The 19,993-nt window shown below is 36.8% G+C and overlaps 1 protein-coding gene across 1 annotated transcript; it reads left to right on the top strand.

Annotated features, from left to right (window-relative positions):
• Window positions 1-4,313: 4,313 nt before the first annotated feature.
• LOC139864538 (mitotic checkpoint serine/threonine-protein kinase BUB1-like) lies at window positions 4,314-19,756 on the top strand. The gene is made up of 18 exons (XM_071853121.1): window positions 4,314-4,533; window positions 4,776-4,905; window positions 10,940-11,731; window positions 12,251-12,412; window positions 12,517-13,062; window positions 13,763-13,885; window positions 14,740-14,794; window positions 14,912-15,015; window positions 15,115-15,192; window positions 15,525-15,614; window positions 15,711-15,856; window positions 16,394-16,448; window positions 16,544-16,678; window positions 16,782-16,909; window positions 17,026-17,642; window positions 17,751-18,050; window positions 18,138-18,912; window positions 19,003-19,756. Exons 3-15 carry the CDS (start codon window positions 11,600-11,602, stop codon window positions 17,165-17,167), a joined length of 1,896 nt encoding a protein of 631 aa, XP_071709222.1. The 5' UTR covers window positions 4,314-4,533; window positions 4,776-4,905; window positions 10,940-11,599; the 3' UTR covers window positions 17,168-17,642; window positions 17,751-18,050; window positions 18,138-18,912; window positions 19,003-19,756.
• Window positions 19,757-19,993: the final 237 nt, after the last annotated feature.

Raw genomic sequence — 19,993 nt, 5'->3', positions numbered from 1 at the left:
GCCGATGAAGAGCGGTAGGTCAAATACGTTAACCACTCACCAACCATAGCAACGCGTACGTGATCGACGAAGAGCGGTAGGTCAAAATCGTTAACCACTCGTCACTACGCACCATGAGGCCAACGAAAAGTGCAACCGAAACATTAACACTTACCTCAACCAAAAAGATGGCCGACGAAAAGCGTAACCGCTTACCATCCTACGATAAATGGACAACGAAGAGCGAATCCCTAAACGGATAACACTCACCACTTACCCAAACACACATGTGGCCGACGAAGAGCGATAGGTCAAACATTAATCACTCGCCACAAAACTAAATATACACATGTGACCGACGAAGAGTGATAGGTCAAACATTAACCACTCGTCACATATCCAAACGCACACATGTAGCCGACGAAGAGTGATAGGTCAAACGTTTATCACTCGCTACATAACCAATACTAACATGTAACCGACGAAGAGCGATAGGTCAAACATTTATCACTCGTCACATGCCTCAACTCCAATTGTGGTCGACAAAGAGTCATTCCTTACAGAAATCACTCACCACATTCCAAACACACACATACACACGTGGCTGACAAAAAGCGATAGGTCAAAGTTTTATCACTCGCCACATACACTAAACGAATATAGCCAACGAAGAGCTATCCACACGGATATCACTCACTATATTTTTCCAACTCATTTGTGGTCCACGAAAAGTGAATCCTAACGGATGTCACTTACCACGTCATACGCAAGCAACCAAATTATATACATAAATGTATAAATATTCCACTCACCTTGATTACTTGAAAAGCAATCCCGCTTGAGCTCCTAATCGTCCAAATGCAAATTACCTAAGTAATTTACAACAAATAAGCCAAACATTCTAGCCTATAACCAAAATACCAATAAGTGCAATATTAACCCAATTGCACTTACTTTCAATTTGACTAAGTCAAATCTCACCCGAAACACCCATAATCACAATCGACTAGTGATTATGTTCCAACAACCCATTTACTAAAGGTTTCATCACCAAAACAAATTACTTGCATCAATTTACACAAAATCCATTTTGACCTAATTTCAAGTCAAAACACCCATTTGCAAGTTTACACTAATAATAACTTATAACCTAAGTTAACAAGTGATTTCACATCCAAACATGATTATCAATTAATCAATTTCATCATCCAACCCAAAACCCACCAACAATGGTTATCAATACCATTTACTAGCTCAATCACCCAATTATCAACTAGTGGGTTTACTCAAGAACACCCAAATCAAAACTCCAATTATGAACACTAATAAAACTAAGAAAACTCGGAGTTAGAACTTACCAATACTACCACAACGTAGCTAGGAGCGAGATGAACAACTTTAACACTCGGGCTTTTGATCAATTCAAACTCCTTCTTCTCCAAATCTCCAAATCTCTCTCTAGAAATCTCTCTCTATCTTTAGATGAAATGAGTGTGAGTGTGGATGTGAAAATGATCCAAAACTAGATCCAATTCTGGTATTAAGGCCACATATCCGTACTCAAGTGAAATGTCTAAAATACCCTTCATTTAACTCAAAATCTTAAAAAGCAAAAAACTGTCGCAGGGACAGTGCGCCACGCGCACCCTCAACTGTGCGCGGTGCGCACAAGAGTCTGGACAGACTCTGACTTCAGTTTATTTACAGTTTGGTTATACGACGTTCATGAACACCTGGACCTTTGGGTTTAGGGTCTTACAAACAGGAATGGCAAAAACATCAAATTTGACCAAAGAAAATGAATTTCTGATTTTGAATGTGAATCTTTGCCCTTGATTATTCAAAACAGTGAGCTAAGGAAAAAGTACCATTTGAAACTTTTTTTTGGAAGATTTAAAAGACCAAGAGGTAAAATGTGGTCCTGACACCCTCTTCTAGAGTTATTTGGGAAAGAAAATAAAGGAAATGAAGAAAAGGAAAAAGAAAAGAAATTGAGTATTTCTAATTTAGAAAGAAATGAAGGAAGAAAACTAGGCTAAATTTTTCATCCACTTTCTATCCTTAATCTCATAAATAAATCTCGGGAACACAAATTTTTTTAGTTACTCTCCAATTCTTTATTTTTCTTTCCAAAATAAAATTCAGGAACAAAGTGTTAGGTTTTGTTAGGTAAAATTTCTCTTGTTTTTGATGTAGATGAAGGTTTTTTGTTTGAAGTTTGGCTTTGTCGTTTTGAGTTAAAATGAAGTAGGTTTATATAGGCAAAACTCAACAAGAAAACAACTTCAAGAGCAAGAAAACGCGGATTTGGAAACTTTGACCTGTCAGACCCATTATGGAGATCGCGAGAATCTGTATGTCTTCTCTTTTGCGATCGCGAGATATCATTCGAGGATAATCTCCAGTCGCGAACCTTTTATCCCCTTTCGTGTGACCAGTCAACACCAACCTCGGGATCGCGAGATTGAGCCTCGTGGTCGCGAGCTTCTCCTGCTCCTTTGTTTTGTTTAAGCTTCTTCACTCCAACAACTTATGTTGTCCTCATGGTCAAACTTAAGTTTTTGGTGACCAAGCATATTTAAAATATTTGTGCAAGTAATGAAGCTATAAACAATATAAATGACAAAGACAAATGGATACTCTATACTAGGTTTTTTTTCTTCATTTTTTTTGGCAAAAAAACTAGAACTTTTATAAAAATCTCGAGGACTATCATCGAAAAGATGAAGCCATGAAACGATTACAAAGGTAACAGAGTCGCACAACAACAACACTAACAACAAAGGCCACCACAAAAATATGTCTAAATATTGTAGTTCTCTTTATTACTAGTACATGTGTAAAGTTCATTGTGTAAAGTTCATTGTGTATCGTGTACTTGAATAAAAGTTACGAGTAACTTCTTTCAACAAGTTAAGGAGCCCGCGCTTCGCAACGGAACTCCAAAGCAGGCCCTAATGGAAAACCAAGTGGTTGGAGAATAAAAACAATGTGTATGAAAGATGGCCCAAACCATTTAGCGTTTTTTAAAAGGCATCCGTTTTGTGAGTAGTTAGTTGCGTTGTGTTCGTAAAATTATTATAAGTTCAACTGTGTTGTTGGTAAAATTTAACTCGCGGCGAGCTAGAAGATATGGCTCGTTGTAGATTTTGATGGAGTTTAATTAAGATTTTTTATGAAAATTCTGGTTGGGGACTGATTTGTATTTTGACCAAAGTTAGGGGGTTATTTCTGAAAATTCTATTTAGGGGCCGATTTGTACTTGACCAAAGTTGAAGGGTCATTTTAAAAAAGTAGATTTTACTAATAAAATTATGTTAGAATTAGTAAATTGATACTCTATTGAATATATATTAACTAGATGGAGGTCCGGAGTCGCCCACTCCGTTGGGCTAGATAATCGGGGTGAAAAAAAAAACACTAAAAGACGAAATAGGTGATGTCTTGATCCGAGTACTATTCATTGGTGTTGGCTAATATGCCAAACTAGGAAGTGGCCAGTTGGCCCACTTCGTTGGGCCGGAAAATTATATACCTATATCTAAAAGGTAAAGTAGAACTGAATAGTACTATTCATTTTTCCACTTTTTCCAAACTTCACCCCTTAACTTTCATTAACATACAAATCGAACCCCCCACTTTATACGTATATTTTTCCCAAAATTTCACAAGCTTAACCCCCTAATTTTTATTAAAATACAAATCGAACCCCCACTTTACTAACTTTTTTTTTACTAATATTCAATTTTCACAAACTTAACCCCCTAACTTTTATTAAAATACAAATCGAACCCCCACTTTACTAACTTTTTTTTTTAAATAAAACCCGAACGCTAAAAGCAGCAACTTTCACAAAAGGAACAACCCTTCAATGTTATGTCGTAAAAAAAAATTCTTTTTTACAAAATAGATCAAGACTTTTTTTTTAACTCACATTCAAAACGGAGCCCCCGGCGCGAAGCGAGGGCTCCACAACTAGTTTGAATCTAAAAAACTAAGTTATGTAAAAAAAAATTTTTTTTTTACTGTAGCGTGGGCCGGAAAATTTGAATCGAAAAAACTAAGTTATGTAAAAAATAAAAAAAAATAAAAAAATTCTGTAGCGGAGTACTATTCATAGCTGGTGGCTAATATACTTATTGTAAATGTAAATGTAAATGTAAATGTAAATGTAAGTAAATGTAAATGTAAATGTAAATGTTTCGTTACAACCAAAGAAATTACACAAATCCGCAAATTCGAGGATTTATTTTAAGTTCATAAAATTCAAATCAAAACCCCCCTCCACTCTCCACTCTCCCTACCATTCTCACCTTTGCACCCAATTCACCCTACAGTCTGTTCCACGTGTGTCAAGTAATCAAAAAATCGTCGTCGTCGTCCGTCACCGCCATTATCCTCTCCCCGTTCGTCTAATTCGCCGCTTCTGTAAGTCCGCCATTAGCTTTGAACACTAGAATCGATCATAAAGTTTGTCCATTTAGCGGGGCTACTAGGGTTTTTAATTTTGTACTTCCTTCTTACCCTCATTGTCCATTGTCGTCGAACACACAGGTTTTTTTTCTTTCTTATTTTTTGAGTACTTTGAAAATTTTGAACTTATCACGAAACTGTAATTGATATATATAATTGTTTGATTTATGTATGCTCAACGGAATTTACATCATATAATTACTTCATGTGTTTAAAGCATAATTTAATTTAATAGTTGTTGATCAGGGATTTTTTGGGGTAAAATTTTAATTTTAATTTTAATTGAATTGAATTTTCTTATTCTTATGTACTTCTGTTTGTAGGAAACTTCCCCCAAAATTCTCAATTTCCACAAAGTTCAGACTACATGTAAACATGACAAGGAAGAAGGGATCTAATCGAAAGACTCCCCGTAAAGCTGCTGCTACACGTGCTGATGCTAAAACATTTCCGGTATGAAGAAATTTGGTACCAGATTATGAAGACAGAATAGTAAAATTTAAGAACAAGAACTTATTGGAAATCCTTCTCCAATTATAGAAAAACTCTTATTACAATCTCCTTATTATATCCCTATTTATAGTTGATTAACCTTATCCATTAAGTTAATCAAGTCTAGTCTAGAATAATCTAGGATAACCAAGTCTAGTATCATCTAGGATAGTCAAGTCTAGAATAAAGTAGAAAAGTCAAGGAAGAAGCAAAATTGAAAACAATGACGGCTAGCCCACTTGTTATCCGTTCACATGTTCCACCTCCTCAAATCCATTTGAGATATAATTTCACAAAATAAACCTCTAACTATTACTTTATGTCAAGATTGGTCCAACAATCACCCCCCTAATCTTGACATTGAGTCATCATTTATTTCTTTGAGTCTTCAATCCTTTGAACCCCAAGAATCTCTCTCATTTCAGCAAACTTTAACTTCGGCAATGCTTTTGTAAGAATATCAGCCCGTTGTTGATCTCCACTGATGTGTTCAACTTTAATCTTCTCGTTTTCAACACACTCTCGTATGAAATGATACCGTGTGTCGATATGCTTACTTCTTCCATGAAATACCGGATTTTTCATCAATGATATTGCTGACTTATTATCAACTTTGATTACAACTTGTTCTTCTTTTCTTCCAGTTATTTCAACTAGGAGTCCCCTTAACCATATTGCTTGACAAGCTGCTGCAGTAGCAGCCATAAATTCTGCTTCACAGGATGATAAGGCCACTGTTTGTTGTTTTTGTGAATTCCAAGCAATAGGTCCATCATCAAAGTAGAACACTAATCCAGTAGTACCCTTTCCATCATCTGGGTCCACCGAGAAGCTGCTGTCGCTAAATCCAAGTAGGTTATTGCTACCATTCCTTCGATAGTGAATACCCAGGTCTACTGTACCTTTCAAGTACCTGAGAATTTGCTTAACAGCTTGAAGATGAGTAATTTTAGGAGTTTGCATATACCTACTTGCATATCCCACCGAGTATGCAAGATCTGGCCGTGTATGAGTTAAATACCGAAGGCATCCAATTGTTTTCCGGTATTCAGTTGCATCAACACATTTGCTGCCATCATCTTTCATCAACTTCAGACCTGGTCCCATTGGATATTTGGTGGAATTGCACTCCCACATTCCTGCTTCCTCTAGGATTCTTTTAGCATATCTTGATTGATGAATTTTTATTCCATCTATGCCTTGTATTACTTCGAGTCCGAGATAATAAGAAAGTAAGCCCAGATCACTCATCTCGAATTTATCTTCCATTTGCCTTTTGAATTGTTTGATTTTCTCCAGGTTATTACCCGTTACAATCAAATCATCAACATAAATTCCTACCAAAAGTGATCCTTCTTGTGTTCTTTTTGTGTATACAGCTTGTTCAAGCTTACACCTTCGAAATCCATATTCCTTTAGAACTCCATCTAATTTTGTATTCCAAGCACGTGGGGCTTGCTTCAGGCCATAGAGAGCCTTTGACAGTCTGTACACCTTTTGTTCCTTCCCCTTTATCACAAAACCTTCCGGTTGAGATACGAAGACTTCTTCCTTGAGGTCACCGTGTAGAAATGCTGTTTTAACATCTAGGTGATGAACATCCCACCCTCTTTGGGCTGCCAAAGCTAGAATAAGTCTAACAGTCTCAAGTCTAGCTACGGGTGCGAATACCTCGTCAAAGTCTACACCATGTGTCTGGATGTAGCCTTTGGCAACTAGCCGTGCTTTATGTCGTGTGACATTTCCTTTTGCATCCCTTTTAATTTTGTATACCCATTTTAGTCCAATAGGTCGGTGTCCTTGGGGTAGATCCATTAACTCCCAAGTATTATTCCTTTCAATGGAAGCTATTTCACCTTCCATAGCTTGCTTCCATTCTTTATGTCTTGTAGCTTCCTTGAAGTTTGTTGGTTCTCCTTCGGTAAGAAGAAGATCATATATATCACTTTGATTTTTCCAACCTCGAGGTGGTGTATCATCATATGTCTCCTCTTCTGCCATAGATGGATCTGACTCATTGACTGTATCTGTCGGGAGACGAGACAATATAGGTCCTCGTTGTTTTACTGTTGTTTCAGGACTGCTAACATCAGAATGGGTTATGCTTTCCTCATTGGTCGATCTTCCTTGACTTGAGGAGTTGCTGCTTTGTGGGCTATATGAGCTACTTGGGCTGCCTGGTTCAGTAGGCGCATTTTCGGAATTTTGATCAGCCGAGAAAACTTCACCGGGGTTTATATGTATCACGAATTCTCCTTTGTGATTAGGTTCTTGATTGTATTCTACTCCGGAATGCCAATCCCATTTGCGTGCTTCATCAAATTCCACATCTCGACTGATTACTATTTTCATCTTCTCGGGATCATACATACGATGTGCCTTAGTTCCTGGTTCAGTTCCTAAATAAACCATAGGAATACTTCTGTCATCAAGTTTTTTTACTTGATCTGAAGGTACTTTCACATATCCAACGCATCCAAACACCCGTAAATGATCAAGATTTGGTCTTCTTCCTTTTAAAGCCTCATATGGTGTTTGATTTTTCAGAATCTTCGTGGGCAACCTGTTTAGAATATAAACCGAGTGACGTACTGCTTCAGCCCAGAAACTTTGTGGCATATCCATTGCTTTAAGAATACTCCTTGTTGTGCTCATCACTGTTCGATTTCGCCTTTCAACGATACCATTCTGCTGTGGCGTGTAAGGTGCAGTCATCTGTCTTGTGATTCCAGCATAATCACAATACTGATTGAACTCGTTGGATGTAAATTCTCCTCCCCGATCAGTTCTAAGGACCTTTATTTTCCTTCCATATTGATTTTCAGCAATCGCCTTGAATTTCTTGAATTGCTCAAATGCCTCTCCTTTAGTTTTTAACATGAAAGACCACATAAACCTGCTGTGATCATCAACAATCAGCATAACGTACTTGTTTCCCGCTTGGGTGGCAGGGGATATGGGTCCGCATAGGTCTGCATAAACCTGTTCCAGTGGATTTTGGGCTCTAAAAGTCGTCTGGACAGGAAAACTTTGTCGTGAATGTTTCCCTGCTAAACATGCTTCACACATCTGTGTAGGGTGATCAATAACCGGCACTCCATCCACTAGATTGTTGGTCCCTAGCCGCTTTCTTGTATCAAAGTTCACATGACCGAGACGGGCATGCCACAACCATGCTGGATCATCAATCTTGGCATGTAAACAGATTGGTGTCCCAACCTCGAGATTAATTTTATACAACCGATTAGGGGACCTTTGAACCTTCATTAGCAGCGATCCATCTACCTCAAACATATATAAGAAACCATGTTTGATCAAGATTACACAACCCCCTTCTTCAGCTTGCCCAAGACTAAATATGTTAGTCTTTAAGTATGGGATATAAAGTATGTCGGTCAACAAACGTTGTTCACCATTCTTACATGTTAAAAGAATAGATCCTCTTCCTTCTATATCCACACACGAGTTATCCCCAAATCTCACTGTACCACCAATATCCGTATCAAGTTTTGAAAACAGTCCTTTGTTTCTTGTCATGTGGTTTGTTGCTCCAGTATCTAAGTACCACATGTTTTCTCCACCATCATGTGACTCATACTTTGCTGGAAAAACCTTCTTTTCACTTAGATGAATTACTTCCTTCTCGCTTCTTTGATTGGCTACGGACATCAATAGTGCAGGTCTGTCATCATTAGCCACTGGTAGTTCGGTTGATCTAGCTTGAGTCAAATTTGCTTGTTCTCCTTTCTTTCGTGTTGGACAATCGGATGAGAAGTGTCCAAATGCATCACATCGAAAACACTGCAGCTTTGATCGATCTTTAGTTAAGTTTTCAGTTATTTGTCTACCAGCAAAAAAGTTTTGCCCGCGGCCTGAACCCCTTCCTCGACCACCAAACTGTCCACGACCTCGGCCCCTACCCCGGGTGCCTTGGCCATTCCCTCGACCTCGACCAAAGTTGTTTTCCCTTTTCTTTCTCGAGTCCCATCCTTCATAGGACAACAGAAGTTGGTCATGGCTGTTATTTGTAGTCTTTAGACTGGTTCGTTCTTCGTAAGCTTTTAGCCTACCCACAACTTCCTGGAATTTCACCGTTTTGAGATCAACCAGTTGTTCGATAGTGGCTGCCATATTTAAGAATTTTTCTGGTATGGCAGTTAATATTTTTCTCACTAACGTGGTTTCCTCAATGACGGTTCCAAATGCAGCTGATTTTGAGGCAATTCCAGAAAGTTTTGCTGCAAAATCATCAATTTTTTTCGTTATCTTTCATCCTTGCTGTTTCAAATTCAGCTTTAAGAGTTTGAAGCCTAGCCTCCATTACTCGTTCAACTCCAAGGTGACGGGTCTTGATTGCATCCCAGATTTCCTTCGCATGGGTGCAACTTGCAACTTGAAGAATCAAGTCTTCAGGTAAAGACTGATACAGATAAGCGATTGCAGCATTATCCTTTTTCTGATCGACATCAGTTCCAGGTTCAATTGATTCCCAGATTCCATGTGCCTTAAAAATCGCTTTGATCCTAAGCGACCAGATGGGATAATTGGTCGCAGTTAGGATAGGGCACTGGAACGTAAGATGGCTGGTATCCTTGATTGCATCCGAGGTATTGATAATATCCCCCATGAATCTGGTCTTCGATCGACGCTCGTATTTTTCTGTCTTAGAATCTGGTGATTGGTCTAGTCCTTTTGATCAACAACACGATCCCTTTTGTAACTCAGCTCTGATACCAATTGAAGAAATTTGGTACCAGATTATGAAGACAGAATAGTAAAATTTAAGAACAAGAACTTATTGGAAATCCTTCTCCAATTATAGAAAAACTCTTATTACAATCTCCTTATTATATCCCTATTTATAGTTGATTAACCTTATCCATTAAGTTAATCAAGTCTAGTCTAGAAAAATCTAGGATAACCAAGTCTAGAATCATCTAGGATAGTCAAGTCTAGAATAAAGTAGAAAAGTCAAGGAAGAAGCAAAATTGAAAACAATGACGGCTAGCCCACTTGTTATCCGTTCACATGTTCCACCTCCTCAAATCCATTTGAGATATAATTTCACAAAATAAACCTCTAACTATTACTTTATGTCAAGATTGGTCCAACACGGTAATTACAACAATGTTCATTTCATTAGAGCTTGTATGTAGTATGTATGATAATTGATTTCAATTTGACTTGGGTATGATGTTTGTAAGAGATTGTATTGTGTAGGTTTTTATGGTTGAGATGAATATGTATATTACTAATTTTCACATGTTTAAATGTTGACAACTTTAGTTAATGACTTATTATAGTTTATGTATGTATGTATGTATGTATGTGTGTGTGTGTGTGTGTGTGAACACGTGCATGCGTGTTTGCGCGTGCGGGCGTGCGTGTGCGTGTGCGTGTGGGCGGGCACGCGTGCGTGATTTGATTTTAGCTTGAATTTGATGTAATGTTTGTATGTGATTATATGTTAGAGGTTTTTTGTGTTGATTGAGATGAATATTACGGAGTACTATTTTTCACATGTTTAATTGTTGATAACTTTAGTTAATAACTTGTTATAGTTGTATCTTGATTGATTTTTTAGTAGTATGAACTAAAGACTATTAAAGAGATTATTATATGCTTTGTAAGCATATGATTGGACGAATAATCATACTGGAGTTGATTGTTCAGGCAGGCACTTTGACAAATTTTATTATGAGAATTTCTCTAGGGCTATATACTACTGACTCGTGTTGATAAGCATGATGTATCTTTTTTTAATGATATAAGTATTGAATTTTCTTTAAAAAGTGTTGGTTTTTTAAAATCTTTTAGTGATTAATATATTTATGTCCCTAGCTTTTTTTTATGAAACTTATATAATATGACTTTATACTTATGTTCGAAATAGTATTGCTCTTTGACATTTTTATTCATGACTTACTAACATGTCAATTACATTTTAACGGTTTTTATTGTTGTATTATTAAACTATTTACCATTCTTTTGCTAGTTTGACAGGCGACAATTTAATTTCAGAGGTCAAATCCACATAGCCTCTGATACCTCTGATATGAAGAAGTTAACCCCAGAAAGAAAGAAGCTTTTTAATGCCACAGTTTTCGGGCCTTGGCTTAACGTCCGCTATTTCCAAGGAGAAAGCTGCTTGGTCGATAGGATTTTGCAGACTAGGAGTCTTGAACACCCTCATGAGTTGGTGTTTCGAGCCGGTAATCGAGATATCCTGTTTCGCCAACAAGAGTTTTGTCTCATGACCGGCTTGAGGTTTGGCGGACGTGCCTCAGTAGATGAAGCCAGTGCCCATATTAGAGATAATCTGAGGAGCAGATTGTTTCCACATATAAATCCAAAGACATCTATTAAAATATCTGACCTCATGACGATTTTTGACGATAAGGCCTTCTTTGAAGCTATGTCCGACTCTGATGCCGTAAAGCCCCGTTTGGCTCATGGAATCCAATGGAGTTCCAGCGGAATTGGAATCAAATTTAGACACGATGCGTGTCTAAATTCGATTCCAATTCCGCTGGAATCCCATTGCATTCCGTGAGCCATACGAGGCCTAAGTCTTTCCTTGTTGGTGGTCTTGTTGGTGGGTTTCGAGGGACGACACCCTACAAAGATTGTTCAAGATTCTTTTTTTAAGCTAGTAATGGACCTAGACGCGTTCAATGCTTTCCCTTGGGGTTCATACTTATGGGAAAAAACATTCCAAGAGCTAGATAAGGTAGGTGGTACGCATAAGATAAATCGAACATCAGAAGGTTTTATTTGGGCCTTTCGGGTGAGTTCTAACTACATTGTGTTTTTTTTAGTTGTTTGTTGATTGTCATTTTTTTTATCATGCATTGTAAACGAAATTCAAATAAACTAGTAAACCATAGTTTTAATATTAGATTTTATATAAGCAATTTATCTAGAATTCCATATAGGCTACATATATAAATAACTCAGATGATACATCTTATATTGGGGATTGTCAATAATTTTTTCTTATTAGATGTCAAAATTGACAATGATAGTTATTTATTTTGGAAAAATTAAGCAGTTCATCAGCTGTAACACAAGTATTAACACTTTCGTATGGTTCTACCACTTTAATAGGGTTGTGGTTTAAGAGGGAAACCAAAAGTTCATTAGCAAATTACATTTTCTTTACTTTTAATTAAACTTATTGAAGATGTTTATTTGCAGCGAGCAAGCTGCAAAGATATGCAACCATCTGATCTATATTCTAGTAGTGATCTTAATCCTAGACCATTGATAACGACATATGTATTTACTATTTCTAATTAATGTGTAGATGTGGATTTTTGAGGCGTTTCTTTCTGCACGACAATTTGCCATTAAAGAGGAGCTTAAGGATGTAATTCCTAGGGCACTCGCATGGAAAAAGATTGGTGGCAGGCATGGTGGCATAAGTTGGGACAAAATTAAAGAATATATGAAGATCGATGATGATGATGTATGTATATTTCTTAATCCATTGATTTATCATATTTGCAACTTATTAATTATTATAATAATGTTAATAACTTTTATATGGTTAATAATTTAATTTAATGTTAGGCGAATGGCGTTCCAAAGTCGACGTTAACACTGACAGATGCTGAGGCAAAGACTGATTGGTGGATAGCTAGTCATAAGTATTTCGATGGCACCGACATCATAGGTACAGACGAGGACGTAGAGGTTCGGGGAACACAAGCGGACGTGGAGGGTCGGGGTACACAAGCGGACGTGGAGGGTCGAGGCACAAACATGGATATTGGGGGTTTTACAGACACGGTCATAAAGGTTATGAGACCGACGAACGATAGCTTGCTAATCCGTGTTAAAGAATTGGAGGACATGTTGTCTCAGAGAGATGATGAGGTAGCATCCCTAAAAAAGTATGCGTTGGCGAAAGATGATGAGGTAGCATCCCTGAATATATATGCGTTGATGTTGGAGGAAACATTACGGACAAATTTACGCAAGGATGTCAGTATTGAATTACCACCACGACCGATGCAGGATATGATGTCTCAAATGTCCTTGAAGGATGATCGAATACCATTTATGGAAGAGTCAAAGTCTCAAAGGGATACTCGAATAGCAGCTTTGGAAGAGTTGGTATAAGCCCTTAACTTTTATTTTTCTTAGTTATTTACATCGTTTTGAAATTTAAAAATTTGCAACGCTTTTAGTTGTACTATATATGCTATAACATATTTTGCTTTTTGTTCAGCTATTACCCTAGTTTAATAGAGTTCACTTGGGTCCACAAACTTCGTTATTGTAACTTTAGTTCACTATGTATGGATCATATATTAATCAATAGATACGTATTAATTCAACTACTAATATTATTTTTTGGGTTAAGCTATGAGCTAGTGTTTGATAGAGGAAGTATAATGTCAAGTTTGCTACGTTTCTAAGATAGAAGTATAATTTTTTTAGTAGTAAAATTGGCGTTGAAGAAATCGGAAATAATCGGTGATCAATCGGTTTATGAGAGAGTTCAATTTTACTAGTCAAAATAGGTCCAGGTCAACGGCGGTCAGCTGCAGTGTCCAATTTTACTAGTCAAATTAGGTCCAGAAAATTGGTCAACGACGGTAAGCTACGGTCTAAGACGGAAAGGGAAGTGCCAGGTGGGTGTAGATAACTTGTTGTAGGGTTTGATGAAAATGTTATTATGAGAACTGCTATTACTCGAATCAAATCAATTGGTTATATTCCATTCTATTACTCTTATCTTTGTGTGGCTAGTCAACTGCTTTTTCTATGTTTAATTGCGAGACCACTAATATTGGGCAAACATCTTTTGTAGAGTGATGTAGAATCCAAAGTTGACGATGTGAGTTTGGATCCCGTTGACAATGTCTATGTGGATAAGTGGTCAGAATTAGTTATAGAAGATATTTTGCTAGAAGCACAAGTATCAGAATACGAGGTATGAAATACATTCCATGTTATTACTTTTATATTGTCACAAAATCTGGAGGTGTGCAAATGCCCCTTTTAGCTTAAAAAAAAATCAGCATCAGCACAATGACAGTGTCTATATGTTAACAATCCAATGAAGATTACTAGTACACCCAAAATGGTTCATCGTCCACAATATTCCCGATGCTTATATAGAACTATATAGAGTTAGGCTTTTTAAGCATTTGAGTGTACTTTAGACAACTTCTAGCCACTCCGCACTTAAATTTATCTTTTTAACGCGTTTGATATATTATCATTTACAAACAGGCCAAACTGACCCAAACACCATGCTCTTAGTGTTGTTTGGAATTTAAACTAATGTGGTCGAAACTCGTGTTTTGTATGAAACTCGTAAAACGGCCGATGTGGGCCCCGTTTTGTAAAACTCATTTTATTATTGAATCGTGTGAGTTTTAACTATTATGACATGTTGTGAAAAGCGTTTCGTCTAAATATGTCGGGAAGTGGGAGATCTTTATTTGAAAAATTGCAAAACCGGACAGAACTGACCTGTGCGCGCCGCGCACCCTGAGGTGGTGCGCGTGGCGCACTCCACTGTTATAAAAATAAAAATAAAAACTTTGTTTCGCGTAACGGTTGGTTATTGGTTTGGGTTGTTACAAGTATTTACGTATACATGGGTGCAACTTACCAGTGTATTTGTAGGACAATGTATGATAAGATAAAGCTTATTCATGAACTAGTGGTTTATGATATAATTTACAAGTATATCATAAACCACTAGATATTTAAACATCCGTGGTCAATATTCTCGGAATGTTTAAAGCACAATATATTTATACGTATGTAAATTTTCAGGGATACTATACTAGTAAGGTATCATTATCATCTCTGTCGAAGGTTATCGAGATAGGTAATGTGACGTTCACTCATGTTATCGCATCGTGATTTTCAATAATAATAATAATAATAATAATAATTATAATAATATATTGATCTGACTTTCTACTCTCTTTTTTTCATCTAACAGGTGGAGACAAGTATCAGATCGGGAGATTAGCCGGTGCAGGTGCTTTCGGAGAAGTATACGAGGGGTGTATCAAGAGTGATCCAGACAAACTTGTTGCTGTAAAGGTGGTTTAATATCTAGTAATCTCTGTCTTTCATAACTAGATTTCTTCTAATATGGTTGTGGAATGATATTTAACGTATGTTTAAATCTCTTGCACATAGAAAAGTCTAGAAAAGTCTCTGATCCCATGGGAGTTTTACATGTATCGTCAACTTGAGAAGAGGGTCCCAAATGATCAAGTACACACTCCCTCCTGTTTTTTTTCATATATTTATTAGAGGTGTTAAATTGGGTAACATGTAACATGTTGGCACAATCGAAAAGGTCCTCGCCTAGTTGATGGTGTAACCCTCTTTGTCCAATTAAGATTTTTATGTTATTGTTAGTAAGATGAGTTGAAAGTTTATTTTTGCCAACTTTTAAACATGTTTGGGTTACCCGTTTTCTTTAAGCTAATCTCTTTGTTTTTAGCTAAATTGTAATTTTTAAATTTTTTTTTGTTAAGATCAAACGTAAGTAAATGATCGAAACGTAAGTCAACTGTTGTTTATGTTCAATTGTTCCTCCCCAGAGATTGTTCTTTGGATATGCTCATGGAGTGCATCTCTATTCAGATTCCAATGTTCTTATTACAAATTTTTTAGCCCATGGGACGCTTTTGGTGAGTTTGAGACTTAATTATGTATGATTATTATTATTAGTATTATCTTAGTGATGCTTTTGTGTATATTTGTACTAATTGTATGAAATTGCTCAGAATGCCATAAATCTTAGCAAGGACATGGACGAAGAGCTGTGTATATATTATACAATTGAGATGCTCTCAATGCTCGAAAGTTTGCATCGGAATGACATTATTCATGGCGACTTTAAAGCCGATAATCTCATGTTGCGAAATGTTAGGTAAAATCAGTGTTGGAATAGTTGCTCTACTAGATTACATGTTGTTTTCATAATTGCTTCAAGATGTTTTAGAGTAAATATATATACATCACCAACAAAACCGAATATTCAATATGGTTCGCACCTCTATAGTTCTTAAACCATCACAAGATAGCCCAGTGGTTAGGCTCTGAGTTCCTTGCAAGAGGTCTCAGGTTTCGAATCATGTCTAGGCCGAATATTTTATGGTGGCCAGGGATGGGTCGGAGAGTAATCCTGATGGACTACGTACATCAGAGTATGGGTCGGGTTACTCGCCCTCCCGGGTAGCCTGAACGGGGAAAAACCTTTTACCTTTGACCTTCTTTTTTTATTACCTCCATAGTTCTTAAAAACATTTTCTAGGTTTGGTCTTTAATGCGGGCTATTTATACTAATCATTTTTGTGTCATATATATATTAATAATAGACGTGTTGCTTTTATATTTTTCGAACTATATAACTGCAACATTGACTACATACATACAGTATAATCACAAAGGCTATATCTTTTGGCAGGGGCGATCTAGTGGAAGATGGTTTTCGGGCCCGTAGCGGTTGTTGGCGTGAACAGGTTACATACAGTTACATTTAGCACTTCAGGAATGTTATTTTTTTATGTGTAAAAATACTACTGTTTAAAACAGCATCGTGCATGTTCTTTTGTAGGGACTTTGCCTTGTTGACTGGGGTAGAGGAATAGACCTACAAAAATTTCCAAACGGGACCAATTTCAACGCAAATTGTAAAACACCTGATTACATCTGTATACAAATGCAAGAGAAAAAACCATGGAAATATCAGGTATGATTGTAGTAGTGACCGATAATACCACATTGTGTCTTGTTATGCAAGCTCATATAGTCACATTAACTTAGTTTGAGTGGACTTTCTTATTTATTGCTAGGTTGACAGTTATGCCCTTTGTGTTAATGTTTATTTGATGATTCACGAGAAGTATATGCAGACCGAAAAAAAAGCAAATCCTGATGGCAGCGATTCATATCAATATCAACCAAAAGTGAAAGTTAAACGGTATTTAATTTAAAACTAATCAAGTACTTGTACTATTTATTGAATCAAGACTCTAGATGTGTCATATATTTATAACCAAATTGTGATTAATGGTGGTACTTGATTGATGTCTACAGTTCGTTCCAAAGGGAACTATGGAATAAGCTTTTCTTGGATTTGCTAAACCACAACGATAACAAAGAGGAATATTTAGAGATGTTAGTAAACTTAAAGAAATCATTCCAGGACTACATGTGCTCTCACCCTAGGTTCATATAAAAACTGAAGGAATCGTTTAAAAAACTGAAAAAATGGTTAGCAGAGCAGAAAGCTAACAACAACAAGAAGAAAGCTAATAAGAAAAAGAAGAGAGGTTGAGCTAGACTGAGAGTAACCAAATTTCAACCCGTTGACCGGTGACTTTGTCTGACTTGGGCCTAGTTGGGCCGATTAGTCCCAAAATCTGACTAGTAAAGGACTAGTCTGACTGACTTTACAACATGGATCCTGGCTATCATGTCATATAATTGGTATTCTTGACAACTTGTTTCTAGATATGGTTCGGTGTTTGGCAGTGATTCAGAAAATACAAAGTTCATTACAACAATATTCCAACCTTAACTTGTGAAAGTTGCTGACAAGATATATGGGGGTGACACATAAAAAAATGTTGCCTAGTCATGTAAATGTTGTTACCATAGGAAGGATTTGGTTGTGCATGATGAATCTTACAATGCTGAGTGAGGTGCATATGGTATGTTAAACTCCATTTGTCGTTTTTATGTGTTGCATTGTATATATGTTGCATGCCTATAAGTAAGTTTTGTTACAGTATATTGATTGATCGTAAGCATGCATGTAGGCTGTGGCAAATGGTAACGTTGGAAATTTGGAATAATGGGTTGGACTTTATCTGAGTTGCAACTTACTTAATGTTATTGACTTCCAACATAAGGGTGAACCGGCTGATAATGATTATGATGACGACCGGACTCGGGTTGATACAGAGGTTCGTGTTGAAAAGTACATTGGTGTGAAACTGAAGGGGTGTGTGTGTGTGTGTTCTTCTTCAAACACTTCTTCTACTTTATCTGTAAGTATTACTTACTGTAGGCTGTGCGTTACTACTGTTGTAAAGGTTCATGATAAGCGGAAGTGGCCGGTATACCTACCCTGTTCTTTGTTTAGAGTTGTCATATACTTTATTCATGTATGCTTGTTATAACAGTATGTTTTTGTGGCCTGACAGGTGGCATATTAACTGCTTGGTGGCATACTAATTAGTAATTACCAATCTCATGTGAACAATGATCAGGAAGGAGCAGGACACCATGATAGAGGTACCAATTTCATGTCAGTCTCACATTTTTGCTTCCCATTGTGCTATACTGGAATCGCAAAACCCTGTTGTGTCACTTTGAAAGTGTGGATTGTCTTGTTCCGGTATTTGTGCATAGAGAGTGGTAACAATGCGAATGGGCCCACCGATCATGACAACGATGTGCCAGTTGTTGTGTCTCCCATGGTTCAATCGAGTCCGCGTCCTTTGTACAAGGACATTTTAGTAGGTGTTACCACCTCGTGTTCTATGCCGGTTTTTGAATCAGTTGATTTACTCCATCGATGAATTATTTCACAAGTCCTTTGTTCTACAAAAGGCTCTTCTTCGGGTTCTATTGTTGATATTGTTGGGTCACATGTTGCCGAAAATATGAAGGTCGATGACCCTAGTGTGTGTGGCACGAAACGACTTTGATACAGTGGGGCTTCAAAGTTAGATGAACATGTTCTTGTTTTACATACTAAATTTCCTTCTGCTTCAGTTGCACCTAAGTTCTCGATAAAAATGGAAAAATGCCTTTCATCGAGGAGTGGGTAGTAAAAAGATCTTGAATTCGGTTGATTCTTTTGCGGCTTTCGACGAAATGATGGATAACATGGAAGGTGTAAGGAATTGTGTATAAACTTCAAGAACTAGTTTTTCTAATCAAACTTCAGACTCTTCAATCCATCAAATTCAATTGGTCTGTTACATTTTATCATATTGATTTACTTGAAATGTTTATTTTTTTGGAGATTCCTTTAAATCTAAACGAGTATCTAATATGTTGCAGATGCTCAGGTACGTGCAAATGGATCGATAGAGGATGAAAGTAGTGATGATGATGATGATTATCAGATGAACAAGAAAAGAGGATCTAATGGTGAAGGAAATAAATAATAGAAAAAGGAGGGTTGTGATGGATTACTCTGAATGATGAAGATGATGAGACTACAGATGTAGTGAACTTAGCCTCACCGGATCCTCCAAAAAAGCAAGTTGTTGATTCAAAGTTAAATATAAAAACTTTGAGTGTGGAAAATATGAATTTGAATTTTGATGAACAAAAAGTAGAAAAGGTATGTCTGGCATTGATCCTATATGTTTATTAAAAGAAGAAAGCCATCAAGCTTTAAACAAGAATGAATCTTCTGATAAGTATCATTCAGATCAAAATGAGAAACCGACTGGTGCTGGTCAAAATGCTCCTTAAAAAGAAAAAAGTTTTGAAGACACGAATTGATGAGCGTGGAAGAGAAGGTATGATTTCACATGTAGGCATTTGGTGTTTCCGATTATTTGGTTGATTGTGTGTGTGTGTTTGTGAGTAGTCACTATTAGTTGGCTTCTAATTAACAAGAATCGTATAATTGGTGATACTTGAAGTCATGACTTAATCTGAAGAATTAATAAATAATTAAAGAAAAAATAATTGTTTTCATGATGAGTTTCTGTTGCTACTTATAAAGTTGCAAAAGGTTGTTCCAAACTTTGGATAGTAATACTCTAGATTTTGCGAAAGCATACTAGTTGGGAGTTGGATAACGGTTAAAACGATATTTACTTGAGTAATAATGAAATTGTCATCTTGAGAGTTGCTTTTTAGTTCATTTATGTCCTCTCATTATTTGATATATGTATAGATGATAGATGATAGTATTAAACTTTTTACTTTTCAACCAACTTCCGGCTACATTTCATTCATCCGGCTACTGTTCTTTACTTGGTGTATATTAATTTATTCTCAAATATCCTCCTTCATCAACACCTTCTTCTAGATCCAC

Source organism: Rutidosis leptorrhynchoides, chromosome 8, assembly GCF_046630445.1.
Source record: "Rutidosis leptorrhynchoides isolate AG116_Rl617_1_P2 chromosome 8, CSIRO_AGI_Rlap_v1, whole genome shotgun sequence".
NCBI lineage: Eukaryota > Viridiplantae > Streptophyta > Magnoliopsida > Asterales > Asteraceae > Rutidosis > Rutidosis leptorrhynchoides.
Note: the sequence above shows the minus strand (reverse complement) of the source record. Positions and strands in the feature narration are given on the sequence as shown.